The 24,604-nt window shown below is 35.5% G+C and overlaps 1 protein-coding gene across 1 annotated transcript in view; it reads left to right on the plus strand.

The window, feature by feature from the left end:
• Positions 1 to 24,604, plus strand: part of USP9X (ubiquitin specific peptidase 9 X-linked) — a 142,151-nt gene that overhangs the window by 41,714 nt on the left and 75,833 nt on the right. Inside the window, exons 3-12 of the mRNA XM_058441305.1 lie at positions 3,049 to 3,194; positions 5,492 to 5,571; positions 8,723 to 8,835; positions 10,800 to 11,018; positions 14,894 to 15,009; positions 15,204 to 15,455; positions 15,531 to 15,669; positions 17,517 to 17,669; positions 18,744 to 18,848; positions 22,589 to 22,795. Of these exons, the coding sequence (XP_058297288.1) occupies positions 3,049 to 3,194; positions 5,492 to 5,571; positions 8,723 to 8,835; positions 10,800 to 11,018; positions 14,894 to 15,009; positions 15,204 to 15,455; positions 15,531 to 15,669; positions 17,517 to 17,669; positions 18,744 to 18,848; positions 22,589 to 22,795 (1,530 nt within the window). The remainder of the gene's footprint in view (positions 1 to 3,048; positions 3,195 to 5,491; positions 5,572 to 8,722; positions 8,836 to 10,799; positions 11,019 to 14,893; positions 15,010 to 15,203; positions 15,456 to 15,530; positions 15,670 to 17,516; positions 17,670 to 18,743; positions 18,849 to 22,588; positions 22,796 to 24,604) is intronic.

Raw genomic sequence — 24,604 nt, forward strand, 5'->3', positions numbered from 1 at the left:
TTCTATAGAGGTAAGTAAGAGGTAAGTTAGTTGAGGTGTGTGTAAATGATCACAAACATGCTGCTTCCAATTATTACATGTTTATGTAGAGTTGGGTAAGTTTTTAGGCAAAAATGTTATTTTGAAGTTTTTATACTATTATTTGGGGATAAGTTCTTACTGTCCAGCTATTACAGATTAGATATTCTATCGTAAGTAGTATAGAAAAGAGCTGTCTGTCTCTCCTTTTTCCTCTTTCTCTGCCATTTTAGAGAAGTGAACAAGTCGGGGTGTTTTTCTCCCCCAAATAAATGTGTCAGTTTTATTCCTTTTCCTCTCTAGTTCCCATTTTCGAGACATAAAATATTAAAGTTTATGGTCACAGGTCTTGGACAGAGTTAAGTCCTTCCTGTGACATAAATTCGTTAGCTAGTATTCAGGTTTTTAAAAGCATAGTCAGAGGTTTGAGTTGGATGCCAAAGGTTTCTAATTTTACACCAGAAGCTAGTAGTTAGAGTTCCAGTATCTTTCCCTCTTTCTTTTACATTTTATACCTGCATTGTCCATGGAATTCTAACCTCTTTTGCAGTGTTTCTGACTTGCATGGCTTTAGACAAAAATCAAACCTTTTATTTAACCTTACTCTTACTTAAGGCGTACTTGATGATTTTTAGAGCTCTTGGGTTTGTGATATACAACCTAATATTCTATGTCTACATTGTGTTCTTTTTCTTCTAAAAACTTTACATTTTTAAAGATGACTGGTAATTTAAAATAACAAAGGAATGAAACAAATTACATTATCCCTCACTCTTACATTTTGTTTTTCTCTACTTTTTAATGTTAGGATTTTATTTTACCAGATCTGACACGGTTGTTCCAAGAAGCAGCAACCAAAGTGTTAATCACTGTTCAATTTAGGGCTCACTTTTTGGATATGCTTTTTATGTGCTGGCATAAAGGGAATTTCTAAAATCAGATTTTTTCACTTAATTTTTTTTAAGCATGCCTTTAAAAAAAATTCTCTTAAGAGAATTTTAGGCTTTAGTATGTAGTAAAACTCGATAAATGAAACAGCCTTGGCAGAGGCACCGTGGGATGAACACTCTTGGATGTGGTTGCTGGGAGGGTGCAAATTTTCTGGAAAGAAATTTGGCAGTATTTGTCAGTGGCCTTCAAAGAAATTGTTTATACTGTTCTGGTAATTATATATCCAGGATCCTATCCTAAGGAAAAGTTGAAGTTCAACACAAAGGTTTATATATGAGAACATTAATTACAGCTATGTTTATGTTTGTTAGCAGTAAAAATTACCAAATACTAAACATCCCCTTAATTTTGTTTAATTCATGCAATGAATGATAATGGCCAGATGGCCATTAATATTTTTTTAAGATTCTTAATGATCAAAAAATTGAATACCTAGATATATTGAATGGAAAAGGACACAGACTTATGTATAATTCCAGTTTTATTGAACATATATATGGGCAGTTTTTATTTACTCTTAAAGATTACAAGGAAATAAATATCGGTGGTGTTTATAGGTGTGGAATTACAGGTGTTTTAAATTTTTTATTTTCTGTAAGCATGTGTAAGCTACCTATATATCGGGGGCAAGGAGTTAAAAAATAATAAACCAGGCTTCCAAAGTTACATACTTCACATCAGACATTTTTGTTGGACTTGTAACACTTCTGTGCTGTAGTTTCCTTTGCCTTGAGACCAGCTCTGTGGGCACCTGCACAGTGTTCTCCATCTAAAGTAGAAGTTCACCATTTAGTTACTAATTGACCATATGAGTTCATTTATAAACTTTGTGAGTAAAACATATTAATGCTGGTAAACTCATCTGTCTTGGTGCAAGTGCTTACTTATGCAACTCTTTGTTTTACAACTGTTCAATAGGTGCTTGAATGGTAAGGCAAGGGGCCCATTTCTCTTAAATATGGCCATCAGCCTACAGTGAATAGAAAATTCAGAACACATGAATAAAAATCAGTTTAAAATTTAGGTTAGTTTCATTTTGAAAGAGAAAATACCACCTGCTTTCTGGATTAAGAGTAAAGGTCGTGAAAGTTCATTCACTTAGTTGTGAAAATATGCACTGCTGAAGCAGGGGGAAGAGAAAGACATGCTAAAAATGAGGAATGAAAGAAGTGAAAAATAGCCACATTAGTTGAAAGTGATGTTACTTATTTAAGAACCATAATCATGAACTTCTAAATAATTGTTTGGATAATGGTTTGGGTGTAGGGAAATTATGGAATAATTACATTTTCTCCCTTCAAATAAAAAACAAGTTATAAATTATAATGTATAAAATGTGATGTATCATATTTGTAGAATAATTTCTGTCATGGCTTATATAATGGGAAATGTAAGCAGAGAGGCAGTACACATTATGATTAAGAACACAAACTATTTAGACTTTGATACAAATCCTGAGTATAGAATTTGAGCTGTGTGATCTTGGGCTACTTATTGTCTGTGTATTTTTCATCTATTAAATTGCAGTAGCATACTTCATTAGGTTGTTGAGGATTAGATGAAATTATTTTAAAGCACAGTAGTACAGAGATGGCCTGAAACATAAACTTTCGATTATTTTATCTTTTGTAAAAATTTACTATACAGTTGCCCCTTAGTATTCATAGAGGATTGGTTCCAGGACCTCTTACCACTTGGATAGCAAAATTGGTGTATGCTCAAGTCCCTGATATAAAATAGTTTAGTATTTGAATATAACTCATGCACATCTTTCTGTATATACTTCACATCATCTCTAGATTACTTATGATGCCTAATACAGTGTAGATGCTATATAAATCATTATTATGCTGTATTGTTTGGGGAATAATGACAAGCAAAAAGTTTGTACATATTCAGCACGTAGGCAATTTTTTCGATCCAAGGTTGTTGGTTGACTTTGCAGATGCAGAACCCATGGATATGTAGGGCTATTTACAAAATTTTTAAATCTGCAATGCTTGTCTATGTTGGTGTTTGGATTACTATTTTACATATGTTATAGAAACTTAAATGTGGAATGTTTAATTTTTAATTAAGACTTCATCGCCTGATTCTTCCAATGAAAATTCCCCGGCAACTCCCCCAGATGAGCAAGGTCAAGGTGATGCCCCACCACAGCTTGAAGATGAGGAACCTGCATTTCCACATACTGACTTGGCCAAGTTGGATGACATGATCAACAGGTGAGTTGGTGTGTAACACACAAGAAAGAGAGCAGACAGGAAAGTAACCCCACTGCCTCCTTAATAGTCTTCATAGCTTTGTCACTGCCAAGTGCTTTATAACCCAGGATTCTTAATAGATTTAATAAATGAAAGGGAGTGACAGTGTTAGTAAAAATTTCACATTAATGATGATGACCCTAGTTGGTTTGTTTCCGAAGTAAAATTGTATGTTCAGTTTCCCTCTTGGAGAGTTTATGAAGTTTTTTTCTCATTGGTCTCTTGGTTGCTGGATGACTTGCATAATTTTTGGGATGGCCTGAGGTAAATCAGGTCATGAGGACATTGAGTTCCTCAGAGCCTGATCCTAGTGAACTCTTGGCTAGTTTGAGCTATTTAACCATCCTAGATGTTTCCTTTTTTTGGTCTTCATCTCAGGGAACAGTTCAGAATATAATTTTTCACACTTGTAGTACAAACAGCCACCCTGTCCCACCCCACACACTTTGATTATTTAGAGGAAACCTCCAAGAGAGTGAAGCTTTAAGCTTTTGTGCAGAGGAAGAAAAAGATTTCAAGAGGCTAGGGAAGAGCACATCAAGGAATCCCATATGACTGTGGTCTTTACCAGACTGTGGGCTCAACAAGTGAGTGCTAGGGAGGTGTGACACATTTTCCCCTCACTCCCCAAAAGGAAAGTAATGAAAACACATGTTCTTAAAGGCACTTGCTTTACTGAGGTTTTTTTTTTTTTTTAAATTTCATTTTCTAAAAATAAGTCAACACTATTAAATGCATAATGTGAGGGGAAATAGAAATCCTTTGCATTAAAAAAAGAAATCTAAATACATAAATAATGAGTATGCGTTAACAGAAATATTTTACGTAGGTAAATTTCTCTGTAATTTCCCCCTTACATACACATATTCCTGCCAAAAATTACTGTTAACAATCAGTACATTCTCCAGATTACCTTTGTGTTTACTATCATATATGAATTGATTTTTCTATAAATAATAGGATTCTTAAATATAATTTTGTAACTTGCTTTCATTTATCTTAAATATTTTTCCTATTAATAAATTCCATTGTTTTTAATTATATATTTACAAGAATACATTGTGTGATTCTGGCAGGTGCCTATAGTAATGGTATATAATGAATTATGTTTAATAGTGGTCCCTGACCATTCTCTATAGCAGTGATACCATAGCAGAAGGTTGTATTGTTTGTTGCTTTTCCATACTTGTCTGGTGGTTGGTGATTGGTAATAAAATACTTCTTAGGCTGAAGTTGCATATTATTAGCAAGTTCTCAGGGGGGAGAAAAATACAAATGATTTTTTTTTTTTCTTTTTTTTTTGAGATGGAGTCTTGCTCTGTCACCAGGCTGGAGTGCAGTGGTGTGATCGTGGCTCACTGCAACCTCCACCTCCTGGGTTCAAGCGATTCTCCTGCCTCAGCCTCTGGAGTAGCTAGGACTACAGGCGTGTGCCACCATATCCAGCTAATTTTTGTTTTAGTGGAGACGGGGTTTCACCATGTTGGCCAGGATGGTCTCGATCTCTTTTCTTTTTCTTTTTTTTTTTCTTTTGAGACGATGTCTCACTCTGTTGCCCAGGCTGTAGTGCAGTGGCACAATCTTGGCTCACTGCAACCTCTGCCTCCCAGGTTCAAGCGATTCTCCTGCCTCAGCCTCCCGAGTAGCTGAGATTACAGGCATGTGCCACCACACCTGGCTAATTTTTGTATTTTTAGTAGAGAGGTGTTTCACCATGTTGGCCAGGCTGGTCTCGAATGCCTGATGTCAGGTGATCCTCCTGCCTCGGCCTCCCAAAGTGCTGGGATTAGAGGCGTGAGCCACTGCTCTGGGGCGACCCTGTCTCTTACCAAAAAAAAAAAAAAAAAAAAAGGTGGGGGGTGTGGGCAGGGCAATGAAGAGGTTTATCATAATGTCTCCTTTGATCTGAATCCTGAAAGAGCACTTCCCTATGAATTTTAACAAAAATATCCATGATACCTAATTAGTTAATATTTGATTGTTATAATAGTTTTATATCGTAAGTTATCAAGATAATTTAGTTTTCTTCCCTCTCTTATTGCTGTATCTTTTGACAGTACCTGTAAAAGTTTGTAGAGACAACAGATGGTGCTTAGTCCCACAAAGCAGATATTATGCCAACCTTATCTTAATATTTTAATGTTATTTCAATATTAATATTAAATATTTTCATAGCAAGATAATTATAATTAGCTCATTTGTAGTGCCTCTTTTAGTGTACAACCGTTAAGCATGTTTTTATTTGATAAAACTTTTAGGCCTCGATGGGTGGTTCCAGTTTTGCCGAAAGGGGAATTAGAAGTGCTTTTAGAAGCTGCTATTGATCTTAGTAAAAAAGGTAAGTTATATGTTTTTATGCTTTCTATAATGTATGCTACTAGATGTATTTTTACTTTATCCCAAAAGCGGATGAAGTGGATTTGTTTTCCTCCATTATAAACACATACTACAGCTTGCAAGCCAGGGGCTCATATCCTTTGGACATTCTTAAAGGATGTTTGTGAACTCTCTGAAGTTACATTAAATTTATGTATATTTGTATTTCTAAGGAGTGGATTCATTGTTTCGTCAGATTTGCAAAGAGGTTGTCACTCAGAGGTTAAACATTTTTAATTGAGGGTCTTATCTGTTATGGGAAATACTATACAAAAGAACATTTTACAATTAAGTACTCTATAAATGATGGATGGTATGATGGACTCCAGACATATCAGCCCCCTGCCCTCCTTGTAATTATCTTGAGTCATTTCTGTCCTCAAAATGTGTACTATGTAAGTCTACAAATTACACTTGCCCTTTGACTGCTTTACTGAAATGACAGTGAATTAGGATGTGTGGCTCTTTGTACCAAGTAAAATTTTACCTAGTAAAATCTTCATAATCCTTCGGGTAAAAATTACCATTTCATTAATATTGTACTTCTAAAATAAACTGTCTCGCTTACATGTTTGTAAGATAGGGTCTTGCTTTGTCACCCAGGCTGGAGTGTGGTGATGTGATCATGGCTCACTGCAGTCTCTACCTCCTGTGTTCAAGTGATCATCCCACCTCAGCCTCCTGAGTGGGATACAGGCATGCGCCATCATGCCCACTAATTTTTTTTTTTTTTTTTGAGATGGTATTTCACTCTTGTTGCCCAGGCTGGAGTGCAGTGGCGCGATCTTGGCTCACTGCAACCTCCACCTCCCGGGTTCAAGCGATTCTCCTGCCTCAGCCTCCCGAGTAGCTGGGATTACAGGCACCCACCACCATGCCTGGCTAATTTTTGTATTCTTAGTAAAGACGGGGTTTCACCATGTTGGCCAGGCTAGCCTCGAACTCCTGACCTCAGGTGATCCACCCGCCTTGGCCTCCCAAAGTGCTGGGATTATAGGCATGAGCCACCAGGCCCAGCTAATCTTTCTTTCTTCCTTTCTTTTTTGTAGAGACAGACTGGTTCCCCAGGCTGGTCTTGAACTCCTGGGTTCAAGCGATCCTCCCATCTTGGCCATCCAAAGTGCTAGGATTGCAGGCGTGAGCTACTGTACCCAGCCTATTTTTTTTTTTTTATTAATACACAGCAAAGGTGTGATTTTTCTCTTAATCGGAAGATGAAGTCTCAGTTTTTGTTAAACCAACAAAAGGAAATCTGGTGTTTTTACTCAGTTGTCCAGAAGGAAAAGCTTAATGCTGAAATTAATCTTTTTCTTCCCCCAATGACTTTGGTCTACTTTAGGTGCAGTTGAATTATCTAACAGAGGACTACTATTGTAATAACTTTCAATTCATTTTTTAAGACATTGCAGATTAAAAAGCAGTAACATTTCATTTTCTGAAATAGGATAGCTATGGATGTGTTATAACTAACAGTAGGCACTATCACAATTGAAACTGATTATTGTCAAAATTAACGTGTTTAGTACTTTAAGTTCAACTCCATGGCAAGGGAAAGTTTGATTTATCTTTTAATAATTCCCCTCTTTTGTTTAAAGAACGTGTCCTTATGCCTCATTGATCTTGTAGAAATAATATACCAAAGTAAAAATATAATACATGGACAGGTTACAGTTGTTTTCACCACTCAAAATTTTTTGTTCTTTTACACGTTCACTAATTCATCAAAATTTTTTAAAGAAAAAATGTTGAATTTTTATGGGTATATAGTAGGTGTATGTATTTTGGGGTAATGAGATATTTTGATACAGGCATACAATGCGTAATAATCACATCAGGGTAGATAGAGTATCCATTACCTCAAGCATTTATCCTTTGTGTTTCAAACAATCCAGTTTTACTCTTTTAGTTATTTTAAAATATACAATTAAATTATTTTTTACTGTACTCACTGTTTTGTGCTATCAAGTAACTAGGTCTTATTCTAATTTTTGTACCCATTAACCATCCCACTATTCTTTACGTCCGTGAGTTCAATTGTTTGATTTTTAGATCCTGCAAATGAGTGAGCACATGTGATGTTTGTCTTTCTGTGCTTGGCTTATTTCAGTTACTGTGGTGACCTTTTGTTCCATCCATGTTGTTGGAAATGACAGGATCTCATTTTTTTTTTAATGGCTAAATAATACTCCCTTGTGTGTATGTACCACATTTCCTTTATCCATTCATCCGTTAACACTGAGGTTGGTTCAAAATCTTGGCTATTGTGAACAGTGCTGCATCAAACATAGTAGTGCAGATACCGCTTCACTATACTGATTTTCTTTCTTTTGGGCATATCAGCAAATTTTGGAAGACTTCTTTGCTAAGCATGTTCTAAGTCCTGACTGTAAAATGATGGATAAACACTGATTAATGGTATTTCATTTAATAGCATTGACATTCAGTGGACGTGTATTCCTCCCTCCACCATATTTTTTTTTTTCTGAGACCACGGTTATTTTCGACAAGTTCCAAATTTTTAAAAGTTGAAATTACCATCTCTTTTGTACTATCAATCAAATAATACTTTCTATACAAATTGAATAGGTTTTTTTTTGTCATTAAGTTACAGATTTTCTTTGTTTGGAAGCACATTGCTCTGTTGCCTTTCTAAAATGAGGTGAAATTAAGCAAAGATACAAAGAAACAGAGACACTGAGATAATTGAGAGAGGCTAATAAGGAAGACAAGACATAAATCATTTTATTTGATCAAACACAGAATAGTATAAGGATATTGATGCTAAATGAATGATTTATGAACAAAATAAGATTTTAAAAATTGGGAAATGTTTTTAAGTTCGAAGACTTATTTTCAGGGAACAAAATACTATTTAAATTTGCCTCTTCTCGTGGTGCTGCTGATTACCATTTTGTGTTTAAGGCTAGTGCCATAATTTGTAACATTTTCAGTTAGTGTTAATATTACTCGGTTAATCTACTTTTATGCAATTAAATATTTGTTAGCTGTCGGTGAAGTTTCCAGTTATTTATTACCTTTTATTGTATATTGGACAATGTAAAAACAACCAGATAAGTATTTTGTTTGCATTAATTTTTCTCCCTTTTTCTTAGGCCTTGATGTTAAGAGTGAAGCATGTCAGCGATTTTTCCGAGATGGGCTAACAATATCATTCACTAAAATTCTTACAGATGAAGCAGTGAGTGGCTGGAAGTTCGAAATTCATGTGAGTCTTGCATTTGACTTTAAAGGATCAGATTTACATAGTGATGCCTGTGAGTGGGGAGAGGTATATGTGTATGTGGCTGTGTTATATTTATTCTGTTATAATTGAATTAAAAGGTCTAAAAATGAAAAACTTAAAAATGTTCATAAATTAAGTCTCTTGAAGGCCGCATGGTCATTTAGAATAAGCATGAGATTTAGAGATAAACTTGGATTTAATCTCTCCTCTGGGATCTCAAGTGTCTGTGACCTTAGGCAAGTCATCACATTTCATTGAAAATGTAATGCTATCAATTGTAAGGTACGTCACTGTTTTATGGACTATTAAGGAAGAAAAACACCCAAGATGGGGCATTTCATATATGTCTGGGACACCAAAGCGTCAGTGTAGAGGTAAATGAGAAATGAACTTGCTATGCAGAAAGGGACAGCAAAAACCCTGCATATCTCAACCTTGGCACTTGGTGGAGGGAGGGATTAAAAAAAAAAAAAAAAAGTGAAAATCTAAGCCACAAGCCAGTATTTAAACAGTTGTAGTCTGAATTCAAATTATAGTTGTGATACAAAAAGCCCTTAAATGGAAAATGTAAAGTGGTCTCAGGTCGGTAGTGCCCCTAAGTGACTAGCAGAAGCAAACACAATTCCTCTCTGCAAATACCTTAGGAAAACAGTAATGTATTATTCATTGATTATAAGATAGAGTCAGATTCCAGAGATCTTAAAAAGTGAAAAAAGTATATGTCTTAGACTGATAAAATGCCGTAACTACTGTAAGTCTCTGTTGCTTTTGTTTTTTGTGGGGTTTTTTTTTCCCGAGACGGAGTCTCGCTCTGTCTCCGAGGCTGGAGTGTAGTGGTGTGATCTCAGCTCTCTGCAACCTCCACCTCCCAGGTTGAAGTGATTCTCCTGCCTCAGCCTCCCGAGTAGCTGGGACTACAGGCATGCGCCACCATGCCTGGCTAATTTTTGTATTTTTAGGAGAGATGGGGTTTCACCATGTTGGCCAGGCTAGTCCGGAACTCCTGTCCTCAAGTGATCCGCCTGCCTCAGCCTCCCAAAGTGTCGGGATTACAGGTGTGAGCCCCCATGCCCAGCCTCTGTTCTTTTGTATACTATGGAAATGGTCATAAGTTGTCAAGCAGATAATATTTTTGTGGCCTATAACCTATTTCCCAAATATGACCATAGCATAAAAATTCCACATTTTCTGATTTAACATGTAATTTTATAGGTGTAGAAATGGAAACTTTGGAAGTGGCGTCAGACTTCTGCATTTGACATTTAGCTAGCAAATTTATCTTGGATGATTGACATATTGTTTATTTTATTATTTTTTGAGACAGAGTCTTGCTCTGTTGCCCAGGCTGGAGTGCAGTGGCGCCATCTTGGCTTCCTTGGAGCCTCTGCCTCCTGGGTTCAAGCTATTCTCATGCCTCAGCCTCCCGAGTAGCTGGGACTACAGGCACATGCGAGCACACATGGCTAATTTTTGTATTTTTAGTAGAGACAGGGTTTCACCCTGTTGGCCAGGCTGATCTCAAACTCCTGTCCTCAAGTGGTCCGCTCTCCTCAGCCTCCCAAAGTGTTGGGATTAACAGGTGTGAGCCACTGCGCTCAGCCTGACATATTGTTTAGATTCTAGAATTTTGCTGCCTCTCGTGTACAAATTCCACAGAGAAAAAATAGTAACTTGCATCTTTATCTGTGGACGTAGAGCAGGAATAGATAACTTATGGTGCCTCTTGTATTTTTTAAGCCATAGCAAATGGCTTTTGAAAGTACCATATAAATTTTGAAGTAAACAAAATCTAATTTGTCCTTTGATAATCAGTTTGATCCCAATATTAATGATTAGAAAAATGGAGAGATCATTATTTGTTAGGATACGATTAATATTGGAAGATATTTCTGTTTGAAATTGCAGTGTTTTGATCTTATAAATTGCCTTTCCCCCTTGTATAACAGAGGTGTATTATTAACAATACTCATCGTCTGGTGGAGCTATGTGTGGCCAAGTTGTCCCAAGACTGGTTTCCACTTTTAGAACTTCTTGCCATGGCCTTAAATCCTCATTGCAAATTCCATATCTACAATGGTACACGTCCATGTGAATCAGTTTCCTCAAGTGTTCAGTTGCCTGAAGATGAACTCTTTGCCCGCTCTCCAGATCCTCGATCACCAAAGGTGTGTTGGTTTGTTATTTTCAAAATTAAATAATAACAATTGTTTTGTTCTGACATAGAATCTTCAGTGATCTATATTTAAAGTGTGACAATGAAATAACACTTTAAATGAAAATACACACAACCAGGAGCCTTTTTCGTAGCTTTGTCATTCTAGTTGTTTTTTTCTGCATGTATAATTATCCCCATTGTCTTCTGTCCAGCCTCTTTAGAAGTAGTCATAATTTGGGTTAGTAGGAAACAGACTGTATTTTTTCTTTGAAATAGAGTAGGAGATTACTTCTTTGACCAAGGACTCAATTGTTGTTCTGTAGGGCCGTGATAATTTTAGGCATTCTAAGATTTTGACTCCAAAATCAAGTATATCCTCTAAATACCTAATAATACATCATAAAATTACAGAAATTGTTAATGAAATCAATATAGTAAATCTTCCAAATCTCACTTAAATATATTCTGTACATAAATGTAAGTTTTCTATATTGGTGTAAACAGACTGTACACTTTAAAAAATTTATCCCTAAACGCTGCTGCTTTTAATAAATATTATATAATTTTAAAATTTTAGATTTTAGGGAGACATGTTTAATATTATAGGTCTTGTACAAATTTCCCTTTTTTCTATCCAGCCAGAAAAATTTTAAGTCATACATTATGCAGAACTTGGTTTATTTTACTAATAAGCTGAAGTTATCAAAAAAATGTCAAACTTAAGTTGAGATTTTCTGATATTTCCCAGTTCATATAGTTGCCACTAGATGGCTTATTTTTGCTTGAGTAGTTGAGGTTAATATCTAAATAATGGCAATCTTCAAAATGAAAATTTTAATCTATACTGTATTTCTTTTTAAATTTTACTTTTTTTTTTTTTGCTCTATGTGCCAGTAATCCACAACTTAAGAGATTCACAGGGAACAAAACTTGATTTAACATGGCTAAATGTAAAATTTTTAGATGACTTCTGGTTGAAGATAGTTTTATATCTTTGAAGTATAGTTCTTGCTATTAAACTTACAAAGTGTAGCGATTGTGAGAGTGTTAGCCTTTCAAAGCCTTCAAGAGTACAATTTTTAAAAACATAGCCCAAAATATAGTTGCGAATCAAGGAGAAGCATAGTCTATGGAGTTACCTACACATTTACTTGCTATTGAAGTAAGAGAAATTTTATCATACAGCTAAACAGGTCTTCTATAAGCTTTTGAAAATCTGATTAAAAGGGGACATATTTAGCAGCATCTTCAGCCATGTCCTAGTTGAATGCAGATGTTATGATATAATGAAAAATCTAAGAGATACGTAATAGCCTCCATATGTTTTTTTCTCCTGTTCTCCAAAAGTGGTAGTGGCAAAATTCGGATCATCAGACTTAGTCGATGAAGATAAACTTTCTAAGCTGTAGATTCACTTTTGGATACTGTTTGTAATGAGTTTCATTTACCTTTGAGAAATTTGAGTTACAGAGCTTAAAAGTCTGTTTTATTGGGAATATTTTTGAGCCTTAATACTTAATCATTCTCTGGAGCTTTTGGTAGGTCTTCTGTTCTACTTCAAATTCTCTCTACACCCCCCTACCCTCCTGGGACATTGAACTTCTGTGGCCTCAACTTTTGACCCATGATAAAGCTAAAGCTGTTGGGACTGTCTCTCAGAGTGTTTCCTAATCCCCATCTTCCCCCAAGATGTTTGAAGATGTTTAAATGAGATCATTTATTCAAACATTTAAAATATAATAAAAACTTCATTGGTTATGACAGAAGGTCTCAGGTGACATTCACCATGCCATCTTTGAGAAAAGGAACTTGTAGCAATAGAAAACTATGTGGAAAGCATATGGTGAATTGTAGGCTATGTGGTCATTTTGAATTTTCTGTTTAGGGCGACTGATCTTTCTCTGCCAGTCTTGACAACTTAGAGCCAGAGAAGGAAAGCTGTTGTTGGCAGCTGCTGAAGCTAGCCTATTAGCCTCAGTTTGAAGCACTCTATCTGAATATTCCCAATTGTTTAAGCGTACATTGCAGCCAAAGAAATACAGAAAGATTAGCTTTAGACTAATTCTTTACTGTGTCCACACCTGCTGTTTTATAAATATTGTATGTAACTATCAAGTATATCAATCTAATAGTCTCATTATAGTTACTGAAGAAGTAAAATATATTACATAATGAGCATGTACTTTGTTATAATTGCTGAATGACAAAAGGGATCTGGTGAATTAAGTACTCGAGTTTTAATGGTTTTGAATTAGCCTTTCATGACTAAAAAGGTAGGAAAACACTATTATTGAAATACGATAATGGGTTTATTAGAGAATTTAGTTCATTCATATTCTTTTAAAACCATATAAATCACGAGGTCAGGAGATCGAGACCACAGTGAAACCCCGTCTCTACTAAAAAATACAAAAAATTAGCTGGGCGTGGTGGCAGGCGCCTGTAGTCCCAGCTACTTGGAGAGGTTGAGGCAGGAGAATGGCGTGAACCCAGGAGGCGGAGCTTGCAGTGAGCCGAGATTGCGCCACTGCACTCCAGCCTGGGCGACAGAGCGAGACTCCATCTCAAAAAACAAAACAAAACAAAACAAAACACCATATAAAAACTAGCAGTAGGCCAGGCAAGGTGGCTCACGCCTGTAATCCTAGCACTTTGGGAGGCCAAGACGGGTGGATCACCTGAAGTCAGGAGTTCAAGACCAGCTTGGTCAACATGGTGAAACCCCGTCTCTACTAAAAATACAAAAATTAGCCAGGTGTGGTGGTGCGTGCCTATAATCACAGCTACTTGAGAGGCTGAAGCAGGAGAATCGCTTGAACCCTGGAGGCAGAGGTTGCAGTGAGCCGATAATCGTACCATTGCACTCATTGTTTTGAGATGGAGATTAAAACTCCATCTCAAAACAAAAAAACACAAAAAACTAGCATTAGCTATCATATTTTCTCTTTAAACAAACATTGGACATACAGCCATTTATTTAGCATCTTTACTTTTTCCTGTATATTTTTAAAAAATAGCTGTAGAAATTATTTTTGCTTGAGGCTTAGAAGAGAAATTGTCTCTTTTGCCCCTTGTTTTCCAGTGGCTTCTAAAACATGGCCTAAATTTTAGAAGGTGGCAAGGTGTGAAAGGTTTTCTTAGGTACATTAATTTCTACATATATTTGATTCTTGTATCTATATAGCCTTTTAATTCATTTTAAGTTTTTACATACAGACAGGCTTTTAGCCTCACAGCTGTTGTCTGTGCTAGCTGTATGGTACTTTGAGCTACAGCTCTTTCTTAGACAGTTCATCCTGTTGCATGGTGTTACTTTCTAAGATAAGGAGAACTGGGTGCAATTTGTATAAGCAAAAGTATCAACCAGCATATTCTACTTAGGAACAATAGATACTAGTACCAGGCCTTAGTTTTTAATTGACAGTTGACTCTCAGGCTATTAGTTACTGTGTTTATAGGGAAATTTTAATGTTTTACAACTAAACAAGTAGATTCAAAATTCATTACCAAGTAGCTTCTTAACTCTCTTGAAGTCTTTCTGCCTCCTGAAAATTATTTTAATATAAAAGACTTTCCAGTAATTAGAAGGTATTCATTCTTATATGGTGGGATATCTGAAATAGGAGCATGTCTTCTAATTCCTGTTCACCACTTTCATTGGTACAAACAGACAGAACTATGCCCCAGTGATTTAATCTATACTTGCTACATATACTGCTTCTGTCTCACAGATGGAATTACTATGAACAAAATGCAATGTTTTGTGGTCCTTTGAAAGATGATTTATTTTATTGAATTTACTATTTCTAGTGTATTTCAATAAGGCTTTAGTGCTTTTTACCCCTTAAAGTAGGAAGTTAACGTTTTTCATTAATTGTGTTACAGGGTTGGCTAGTGGATCTTCTCAACAAATTTGGCACTTTAAATGGGTTCCAGATTTTGCATGATCGTTTTATTAATGGATCAGCATTAAACGTTCAAATAATTGCAGCCCTTATTAAGTAAGTTACATTTAAAAATCAATGGTTAGTGCACCGTAGAATTGCTGGTTTTTGCTTCATAAAAATTGAATTTTTCAAGTGTGGTTTCTTCAGCTAGTAACTTGGATTTTTAAAAAGTAATATAGAGAGTTTAGTCCTAAATTGATTTTAAGAAATTGTGTATTTACAGGAGTTTTGTATCTTTCTTATTTCAGACCATTTGGGCAATGCTATGAGTTTCTCACTCTTCATACAGTGAAAAAGTACTTTCTTCCAATAATAGAAATGGTTCCACAGTTTTTAGAAAACTTAACTGATGAAGAACTGAAAAAAGAAGCAAAGAATGAAGCCAAAAATGATGCTCTTTCAATGATTATTAAATCTTTGAAGAATTTAGCTTCAAGGGTTCCAGGACAAGAAGAAACTGTTAAAAACTTAGAAATATTTAGGTTAAAAATGATACTTAGGTAAGATACTTACCTCTTGAAATAATTGTTAATGCCGATTTTAGAATCATACTTATCACTGAATTTTTCTTACAGATTATTGCAAATTTCTTCTTTCAATGGAAAGATGAATGCACTGAATGAAGTTAATAAGGTGATATCTAGTGTATCATACTATACCCATCGACATGGTAATCCTGAGGAGGAAGAGTGGCTCACAGCTGAACGAATGGCAGTGAGTCCTTCAATTCTTCTTTATATGAATAAGAATCTACTTAAGACAAGAAATTAGAATAGCTCTAGCTAAAAAAATTAGTAATAGTAACATTTTAAAGTAAACTGAAATTGGGAGGTGTTTTGACTGATTTATAACTCTGTTAATCCCGAGAACTTTTTGAAATAACATAGTTTATTATTTGGTAGTGATATGGGTAGCTTTAAAACATCTTTGATAAACTTAGTGATGAATGTGGTGTTCTGAAGTAATTATTAGTTTGTTGGAGAGTGGGAAGTTGGTTGAAATGGTAGAGTTGATCTAGAAAATGGATTGGGTAGTATCTGGTACCTTATAAAGTGGCCTATTGTTCATTTGACCATTTACAGTTAAACGTTTTAAAACAGGAAATAAAATTACTAGAATAAGATCTATACAAATTGTTTTATCACGATTTTGAGAATTTTATTTTGAAAGCCCTTATTTTGACATTGAAATTTTATGAAACTTTATGTACCATAGCTATTTTGTATTATATTGTTTTGAAGTAAGTATGCCATTTAAGTTACAGTGCCAATATTTTTTGAATGTATATGTGTAACAGTCCTGGGGAAACATCTGTAGGAGAACTGTCCTTGCCCTCAAGGAGCCCTCACTTTAATAGGGGAGTTAGTGATTAGAGTGTGTTAAAATGCATGTGGAGACTGCTTAGATATTGCCCTGTGTTAGGGGGTCAGGTGGTAGACATCTGGTTTCATACATATGTTGTACGTATCTGCCTCATGGAAAGTCCAGCACAGAGCTATTCAAAGTGTGCTCTGAAGACTGGTGCTGGTTCTTGAACCAGTCCTAGATAGGACAGAAAATGGCATTAAGTGTTTAGAAACTTTCATTGCAGTTCGACATTGCGACATTTTTATTGTGTTTTACAAAAGTATCTGTGGCTCTGCAGTGGCTCACGCATGTAATCCCAGCACTTTGGGAGGCCGAGGAGAGATTGCTTGGGGCCAGGAGTTTAAGACCAGCCTAGGCAACAAAGCGAGACCCTGTCTCTATATTAAAAATATATGTGTATATATGTAGAATAACATAAAAACAAATATCTGCAACAGATTAGACATTAAAAACTGGCTCTTTATCAGCTGAGACCTGTACTTCTCTAGCACATTTCGGGCCTAACTACTTTTTATTCTCAGCTAAATACTGCAAAATCATACAGTGTGGATTACTCCCTGTTTGTATCATGAGTTAGCACTTTATTCTGTTGCTATAGATTAAATGAATGCTAGTTGAGCAAGCTAGCACAGTGTTACAGAAAAACAGACTGTGGAAGCATATGACTTGATTCATATTCCAATTCTAGCATCTGTGAGCCTGTTTACATTTTGTAATAGAATAATGTATCTCTTACTAGGATTGTTTGGAAAATTAAAGAGATAATGGATAAGCAATAATAGTGCCTAGCACATGATAATTGTTAATAAATAAAAGTAAAAAATAGAGTGCCTTTTTACCCAAGGTCAAAACATAATTCTGTGGCAAAATTGGGATAAAGAATCCAAAGATCCTAAAATTGGTCCTGTACTCACCCTACCATGGTGATTGTGTACTTAAATAATATTTTTCTGAGTAAATGCTGGAGTGTAGAATCTTTGTAATTTCAGTATTTATGGGAGCATTTCTGTATGTGCAAAATTGTTATAAAATTTCATAATTTTCCATTAAAGCAACACATAAGTATATTTTACCAGTATTATATTTTGTAAATGTGTTTTAATTTTCCTTATATTATTTAATAATGGTGTGAGCAATTAAGAAAAAATTGCTTTAATTTCTGCTTTCAAACACGTTTTTGAATTAACATTTAGGAATGGATACAGCAGAACAATATCTTATCCATAGTGTTGCGAGATAGTCTTCATCAGCCACAATATGTAGAAAAGTTAGAGAAGATTCTTCGTTTTGTCATCAAAGAAAAAGCTCTGACCTTACAGGATCTTGATAATATCTGGGCAGCACAGGTAAGGAATTTAAGATGATGGCTATTTAGTTTTTAAAATAAAGATACTAAAAACTGAAGAAATACAGTAGCTGTCATGAAATGGATGCAGGGTTGTATTGTTTGACTTTGAGAATGTTTAAATGCTTGTTACCCTGCCAGGAATCTTTTTGAAATAACCAATAATCTTTTAAAAATAAAAATATTATTTTATCTGTATTTGATAAAGGTTGAGAATTTGTTAGTGGTTTTAAATAAAGATGCAAACAGTAAAATCCTAAGGAATGTCTATTGAAAGAGTAAAGACATCTGTAATTGGTTTCTTCATAGATTTAATAGAAAGCAAAAACCTCCAGTGTCAGGAGAATTAAATCACTTGATTATTTATAAAGACCTGTAATAATTATTCCAGAGGATTTATAACTCTTCAGAAGGATTAGTAACTTTTTTAGTTTTTGAGTTGGAAACTACAACTCCTTCTATTATCTTAATGACAGTTTTCTAATCATGGATTTCTTGGGAAGCATTATTGAGTTGTAGATTATAAAGCTTTGTTTTTTTAGTCTATAAAAACCAAGAAAACAGCTTTGCCTTTGCTTAAGGTTCCGGTTTTGAAACAAGATTGTTAGTGTGCCTTATTTTTTATTTGCAATATTAAAATTGTCATGTTAAATTAAATAAATTATATTAAAGGTTTGTATGAACCGCCAAAGTACACATTAGCTGTATTTATTGTATCATGAAATTAAGTTGCCAGGTTTTAGATGGCAGTTCTAAAGCATTTTTATAATGTTAGAATTTTTTTTTTTTTTGAGACAGAGTTTCGCTCTGTTGCCCAGGCTGGAGTGCAGTGGCTCGATATCGGCTCACTGCAACCTCCGCCTCCTGGGTTCAAGTGATTCTCCTGCCTCAGCCTCCCGAGTAGGTGGGATTATAGGCATTTGCCACCGCGTGGGCTGTGTTAGGAATTTTCTTGTGTTACATAGTTAAATGAAGGAGATAGGAGTACTTTATTAATTGTCAGCAAGCAGTATACACTACTTAATCTATTACTCAGATTCTAGTGCGTTGTGATTTTGTTTTTGTTTTTCAATAGGCAGGGAAACATGAAGCCATTGTGAAGAATGTACATGATCTCCTGGCAAAATTGGCATGGGATTTTTCTCCTGAACAACTTGATCATCTTTTTGATTGTTTTAAGGTAATTGTTAACATAGCAAAATATTACCATTTTATTTCAAATAGAATTGATTAATTAGATCTGTGAATTACTTTTAGCCAATAAGTACTTAAATAGAAATCCCATTAAACAGTCTGTGGTGTGAAGGAATTGGCCATTGTTTTCTTTTCCAACAAGAACTTGATGTTCATTTTCTTAATAGCCCCCATAACGGAAACTCAGGCTATCACTTTTTCTTTCTTTCCCCTGGTAGTTTCTATTTTAGTTACAGTTTCAAGCAAATTGTAGGACTACAGGGAAGGATGATTGGCTGCAATAAACAGTAAGATGAAAGCAAGAGAATACCAGTATCTTGGTATTCTGGGGCCATATGTACAAGCAAAATATGAGTTAATCAATGTAACTGATAAGGTAGCCCAAGAACTCCTGCTACAGTCGTATCTGCATTGATGCCATCATGTTGGTTTTTGAGGCCATGTTTTGTAACATCTTTGATTAGTTGCCAGGGTTAGGTTTGTGAAAGCTCAAGTGGTTAGTGAATTTGTGGATTAGGAACATAAAGACTTTTTGGCAGTTTGCACTAAGGGGTGTTCTATTAACAACTGGCATTAGATCAATAGGTCACCAAAGTTGCTTGTTAAAAATAATAATTATACTGACTAGTGGGAACATAAATTGCTATAGCCACTTTGGAAAATATTTGGTATTTCTGGTAAAGTTTAAGATTCTCCTAACTCATCAGTTTGACTTCTGAATATACACTTGAGAAACTCATGCTTATGTACACCAGGATACATGTTCAGCAACACTTGTTAGCAGAATTACTTGTAATAGTGAAAAAACCTGCTATGTAGGATAGATAAAACATAGAATAGATAAATTATGGAATGTTCATACAGTGCAATATTTCACGGCAATGAAAGAGCAACTCAACCGTATGGATGAGTCTAATAAACAGAAGGTTGAAGAAAGGAATAAAGCCACACAGTAATTAATACACCTTGATTGCATTAATGTAAAGTTCCGAAATGGGCACAGCTGGTTTCTGGGATGTTAATTGCCATGTATTATTTTTTACCTGGGTACTAGTTACACAGGTGTTCACGTTGTGTACTGTAATAATGGTATATGCTCGTACTTTTCTAGATAAATATTTCACAGTAGAAGAAAAAATACCATTTTTACTGGCTTCCATCACAGACATATTAAATCAGATCAGTAGGTACTGAAGCCCAAGAGTCTGTATTTTAAGCAAGTTTCACAGATAAGTCTTAGGGACATTAAAGCTTTGCTTTATGGAAAAATCGCTGCCTTATGGAAAATTTTATTTTGAAGGGAACAAATTATTGAGTGAATCTTTTATGTGGTTTTTATATATTTTGTTTCTGTACATGTAAAAGCAAAACTTATATACTTTTTCCATCCATTGAAGTATATCAAAGGCAGCTGAGGAAATAATAGAATTGGTCATCATGGGCACTGTAAAGATAAAGACTTCTGAAATGACGATACGTGACCAGTGTCCTTCTCTTTGATGAGAGAAGGAAAGAAAGGAGTTGTTATTGTATCTGCTGTATCCCCCCTCTTCTCAGGATAGTCTAAATACAATAATGGTCTAAATATAATAATGACTCTTCATGTTCTTCCCCCTTTGGCTTAACATGTTTATTGAGCACTTGTCATTTGGTAACAAGCACTTTTTTTCCAAGGTGTTGGTAAATCTGGCAATTCTTATGGAGTGTTGAAAGTTTCTGCTAAAGATGATTTTGAAAGAAAGCAATGAAGTCTGAGTCACCTTGTGGTTCTTTGCAGATTGCAACCAAATGATTCCAACCTTCTGGGTTAGACTTTGCTTTATGTACTTGGCCTAGAGTCTAGTTTTTAAACATTTGAGTTCTAAGTAAGTTTCATATCTTTGCCAGCACTTGTTCTTGTCAGAGTTCTGAATTTTTGACAGTTTTCTTGGTGTTTGAAATGTTATTTCATTGTGCTTGTGCTTTTAGTTTTTATATCCCTTGATCAATAATGAGATTGAGTATCTTTCTGTATATTTTTTCAGCTATTTGCCTTTTTTTTTTTTTTTTTTGGTGAATGCCTGTTCAAGTCTTTTGCCTGTTCCTCCCCTCCCCCCGCCGTGGCATTATTTGTATTTTTGGGGATTGTAGTTCTTGATATATTTTGAATGCTAATCCTTGTCAGTTCAAGAGTTACAAATAATTTCTCCCAGTTTGGTTATCTTTTTCACTCACTTAATGGTTGCACTGGTTGAACAGATGTTCTTAATTTCTCCTTTTCATGTAGTTTGTATCTCTAAAAGATGAGCACATGAAAAAATTCACAATACCATTATCTACCTAAAAAACAATAATTCCTTAATTCATAAAATAGTGTTAAAACTTCCAGTTGTCTTAGATCATACGCCTTCATTTTAGAAGTGAGTTTTAATCAGGATCCTGGTGCAGTCCATGTGTATGTCTTTTAAGTCTCTTTGAAACTAGCTTCCTTCTTTTTTATTTTCCCTGCAATTTATTTGTTGAAGAAACTGGATCTTTTGTTGCCTTGGTGTCTGTCAATAGTTTTGATACAGAAGGTTTTGTTTTTTATTTTACTAGTACATAATCTTAAGTAGTGGTGTGCTTTTCCTTGAGGAATACCTAGTTGTCTCTCTTTTTATAATGTTAGCCAGATGTTTTTAATTGTAATCTGATATTTTAGTCTTACATTCTTAGAGTTGTCATATTCCTTTTGTTATTTTGTGTAGGAAGGAAATAGAAACAGGTATTCACATCATCTTTGAAGACGTACGATATTAGTAATTCCATTGAACTGATCTTCTCTCATTAACTTAATCGTTTTTTTTTTTTTTTGGAGACAGAGTCTCACTCTGTCACCCAGACTGAAGTGCAGTGGCACGATCCCAGCTCACTGCATCCTCCACCTCCTGGGTTCAAGCAATTCTCCTACCTCAGCCTCCCAAGTAGCTGGGATTACAGGCATGCACCACCACGCCCAGCTAATTTTGTATATTTAGTAGAGATGGGGTTTCACCATGTTATCCAGGCTGATCTTGAACTCCCGACCTCGGGTAATCTGCCCGCCTGGGTCTCCCAAAGTGCTGGGATTATAGGCGTGAGCCACCGTGCCCGGTCAGCTTAATCGTTCTTCTACTGTTGATGTTAGGTTCATTTCAGTTTATTTTCTAATAAACACTGATTAGCAACTTAGTCCATTTGCTGCTGCTATAACAGAACACCACAGACTGGGTAATTTATAAAGAACAGAATTTTATTTGGCTTATGGTTCTGGAGGTTGGGAAGTAACAAGAGGCATGGTGCCAGCTTAACCGTGAGTTTTGGAGGGGACATTCAAACCATAGCAGTAACTTTACTCATAAAGCTTTTCCCGTATTGCTTAGCAGCATCCCTGGTCTCTACTCACTAAATGCCATTAGTACCCTGCCCTTCCCCAAGCATGATAACCATGTTGTATTACAATACCATTTTAGAGGTTTTATAAAGTATTTTAGAGTTTTTAATTGAGTGTCTTCTAAATTGAAATAATGTATCATTTATTTTTCTTTTTTGGAATTTAACTCTACCCTATAAAAAAATACTAGGCTAACTATATTTTCAGATCTCACTTGAACAATTCTGTGCTTAGCTATGTTGCTTTTGATGAATTTGAATATAGTCAACCTGGTGACAATTTATGAAGTGGTGACTAAATATGTGTTGTTTTCATGTCACTTAATTTTTTTCTAGGCCAGTTGGACAAATGCGAGTAAAAAGCAACGTGAAAAGCTACTTGAGCTGATACGTCGTCTTGCAGAAGATGATAAAGATGGTGTGATGGCACACAAAGTGTTGAACCTTCTGTGGAATCTGGCTCACAGTGATGATGTGCCTGTAGATATCATGGACCTGGCTCTCAGTGCCCATATAAAAATACTAGATTACAGTTGCTCCCAGGTAAGAGTGTACTGCCTTGCTCACTTTTTGTGACTTTTCCCCTTCAGTTAGGATGGCTTAGTTACAGGATAGTTCTGTGTTACTCTGACATTGTTAGTTTTTAAATGATCTTCCAGAGTTGACTTTTTTTGTTCATTAGTCTGCTTTCCTTAGGATCTGTACATCAAGGTTTTGTGACTCATCTGAAAAGCATTTTAGTCTCCTTGGGAGAAAGTATAAACAGAACATACAGTGGTGGCATTATCAAGTGTCTTGTTCTGAAATGCCAGTTTTGAATAGAATTAGAATATTAAAGCTGATAGGGACTTCAGAGGGAAGAGAAATTAGGTTTTCTTTGCTCATAGGGAAGTTAAGAAAAATTAATAGAATTTCCTAACCATTAAAACATTTAGTGCCTCCACAGTGAGCAAATTACACAGTTTCCCTACATTCTAATTTGTGGCATGTGTATTTTTTAACACATGGTAAAGTGAACATTGCTGAGTAATTTCTCACATGTTAATAAAACTATTTGTTACACTGATGAACTGGTATTTAGGTAAGAACCAAGAAAAGCTCAGGAAGGTGTATTAATGTAGGTACTACTCAGGTTTTGACTATGTTTACTTGTGACAGTTCGGTAAGTATTCAGCAAATTAAATAGTAATAAGGGCCTTGAGTATAAATTATTTCATTAAACTAAGGGTCCTTCTGAGGAGTCTTGAATCAAAGCAGTACATTTGCTATCAGGGCTTTTAACTAGTAACTTCTCTTTTAAATATCTATTAGTATCAGTGCCTGGCATAGTGATGTACACATTCATTCATGAATAGTTACTGAGTTTCACTGAATTTAGTAGACTGTTGCCTTTTTTCAACTTCAACTTTCATTTATTGTTTGGGAAAAAATTTTTAAAAGTCATTTTCCAACTGCCACCTTTTCCCTTCTGCTTGCCAAAACTGCTGTCAAAGTGTACATTTGATCATAAATGTTTTCATGGCCTTAAAAATGTACACGCTATTAAACCCAGCAATTCTACTTAGAGAAATTTCTTTTCAGAAATAGTGAAAAAGGATACAAAGAGGTACCCACAAGGACATTCATTAGTGTTTATGGACATGAACACGTGGAAGCCTCCTGAATAATTACTTTTTTTTTTTTTTTTCCCGAGACGGAGTCTCGTTCTGTCGCCCAGGCTGGAGTGCAGTGGCGCAATCTTGGCTCACTGCAACCTCCGTCTCCCAGGTTCAAGCGATTCTCCTGCCTCAGCCTCCCCAGTAGCTGGGATTACAGACATGTGCCACCGTGCCCAGCTAATTGTTTTGTATTTTTAGTAGAGACTGGGTTTCACCATGTTGGCCAGGCTGGTCTCGAACTCCTGACCTCAAGTGATCCACCCGCCTCGGCCTCCCAAAGTGGTGGGATTACAGGCATGAGCCGCAGCTCCCAGCCGTGAATAATTACTAATAGTTTATACAGGGTTGGATTATGGTGCCATTAAAAGGATTAATATCACTTAAGAGTATGATCCTAATTTTGCTACCAAAAAAGGAATATCTGTGTATTACAAAATAACCCCAAACTTGAGGGGTTTCAGGAAAAAAAATAAATAAATAAACTCCACAAAATTGTTTTCCTTTCCCTGTATGCAAAAGTAAAACAATCCGAGCTTACGAAATTGTTAGGCACACAAACTTGCAGTTCTGATTACTATTGACTTTAGAGGAAGAGGTAAAGTAACTAAGGTTTGAGAAGTAAAATACCATAATTGAAATAATTTGGGTTTATAACATTCTTAATTTTTAAGTTTATATCTGCCTCTGTCCTTTT

The sequence above is a fragment of the Hylobates moloch genome, unplaced genomic scaffold, assembly GCF_009828535.3.
Source record: "Hylobates moloch isolate HMO894 unplaced genomic scaffold, HMol_V3 SCAFFOLD_7, whole genome shotgun sequence".
In the NCBI taxonomy this organism is placed as follows: Eukaryota; Metazoa; Chordata; class Mammalia; order Primates; family Hylobatidae; genus Hylobates; species Hylobates moloch.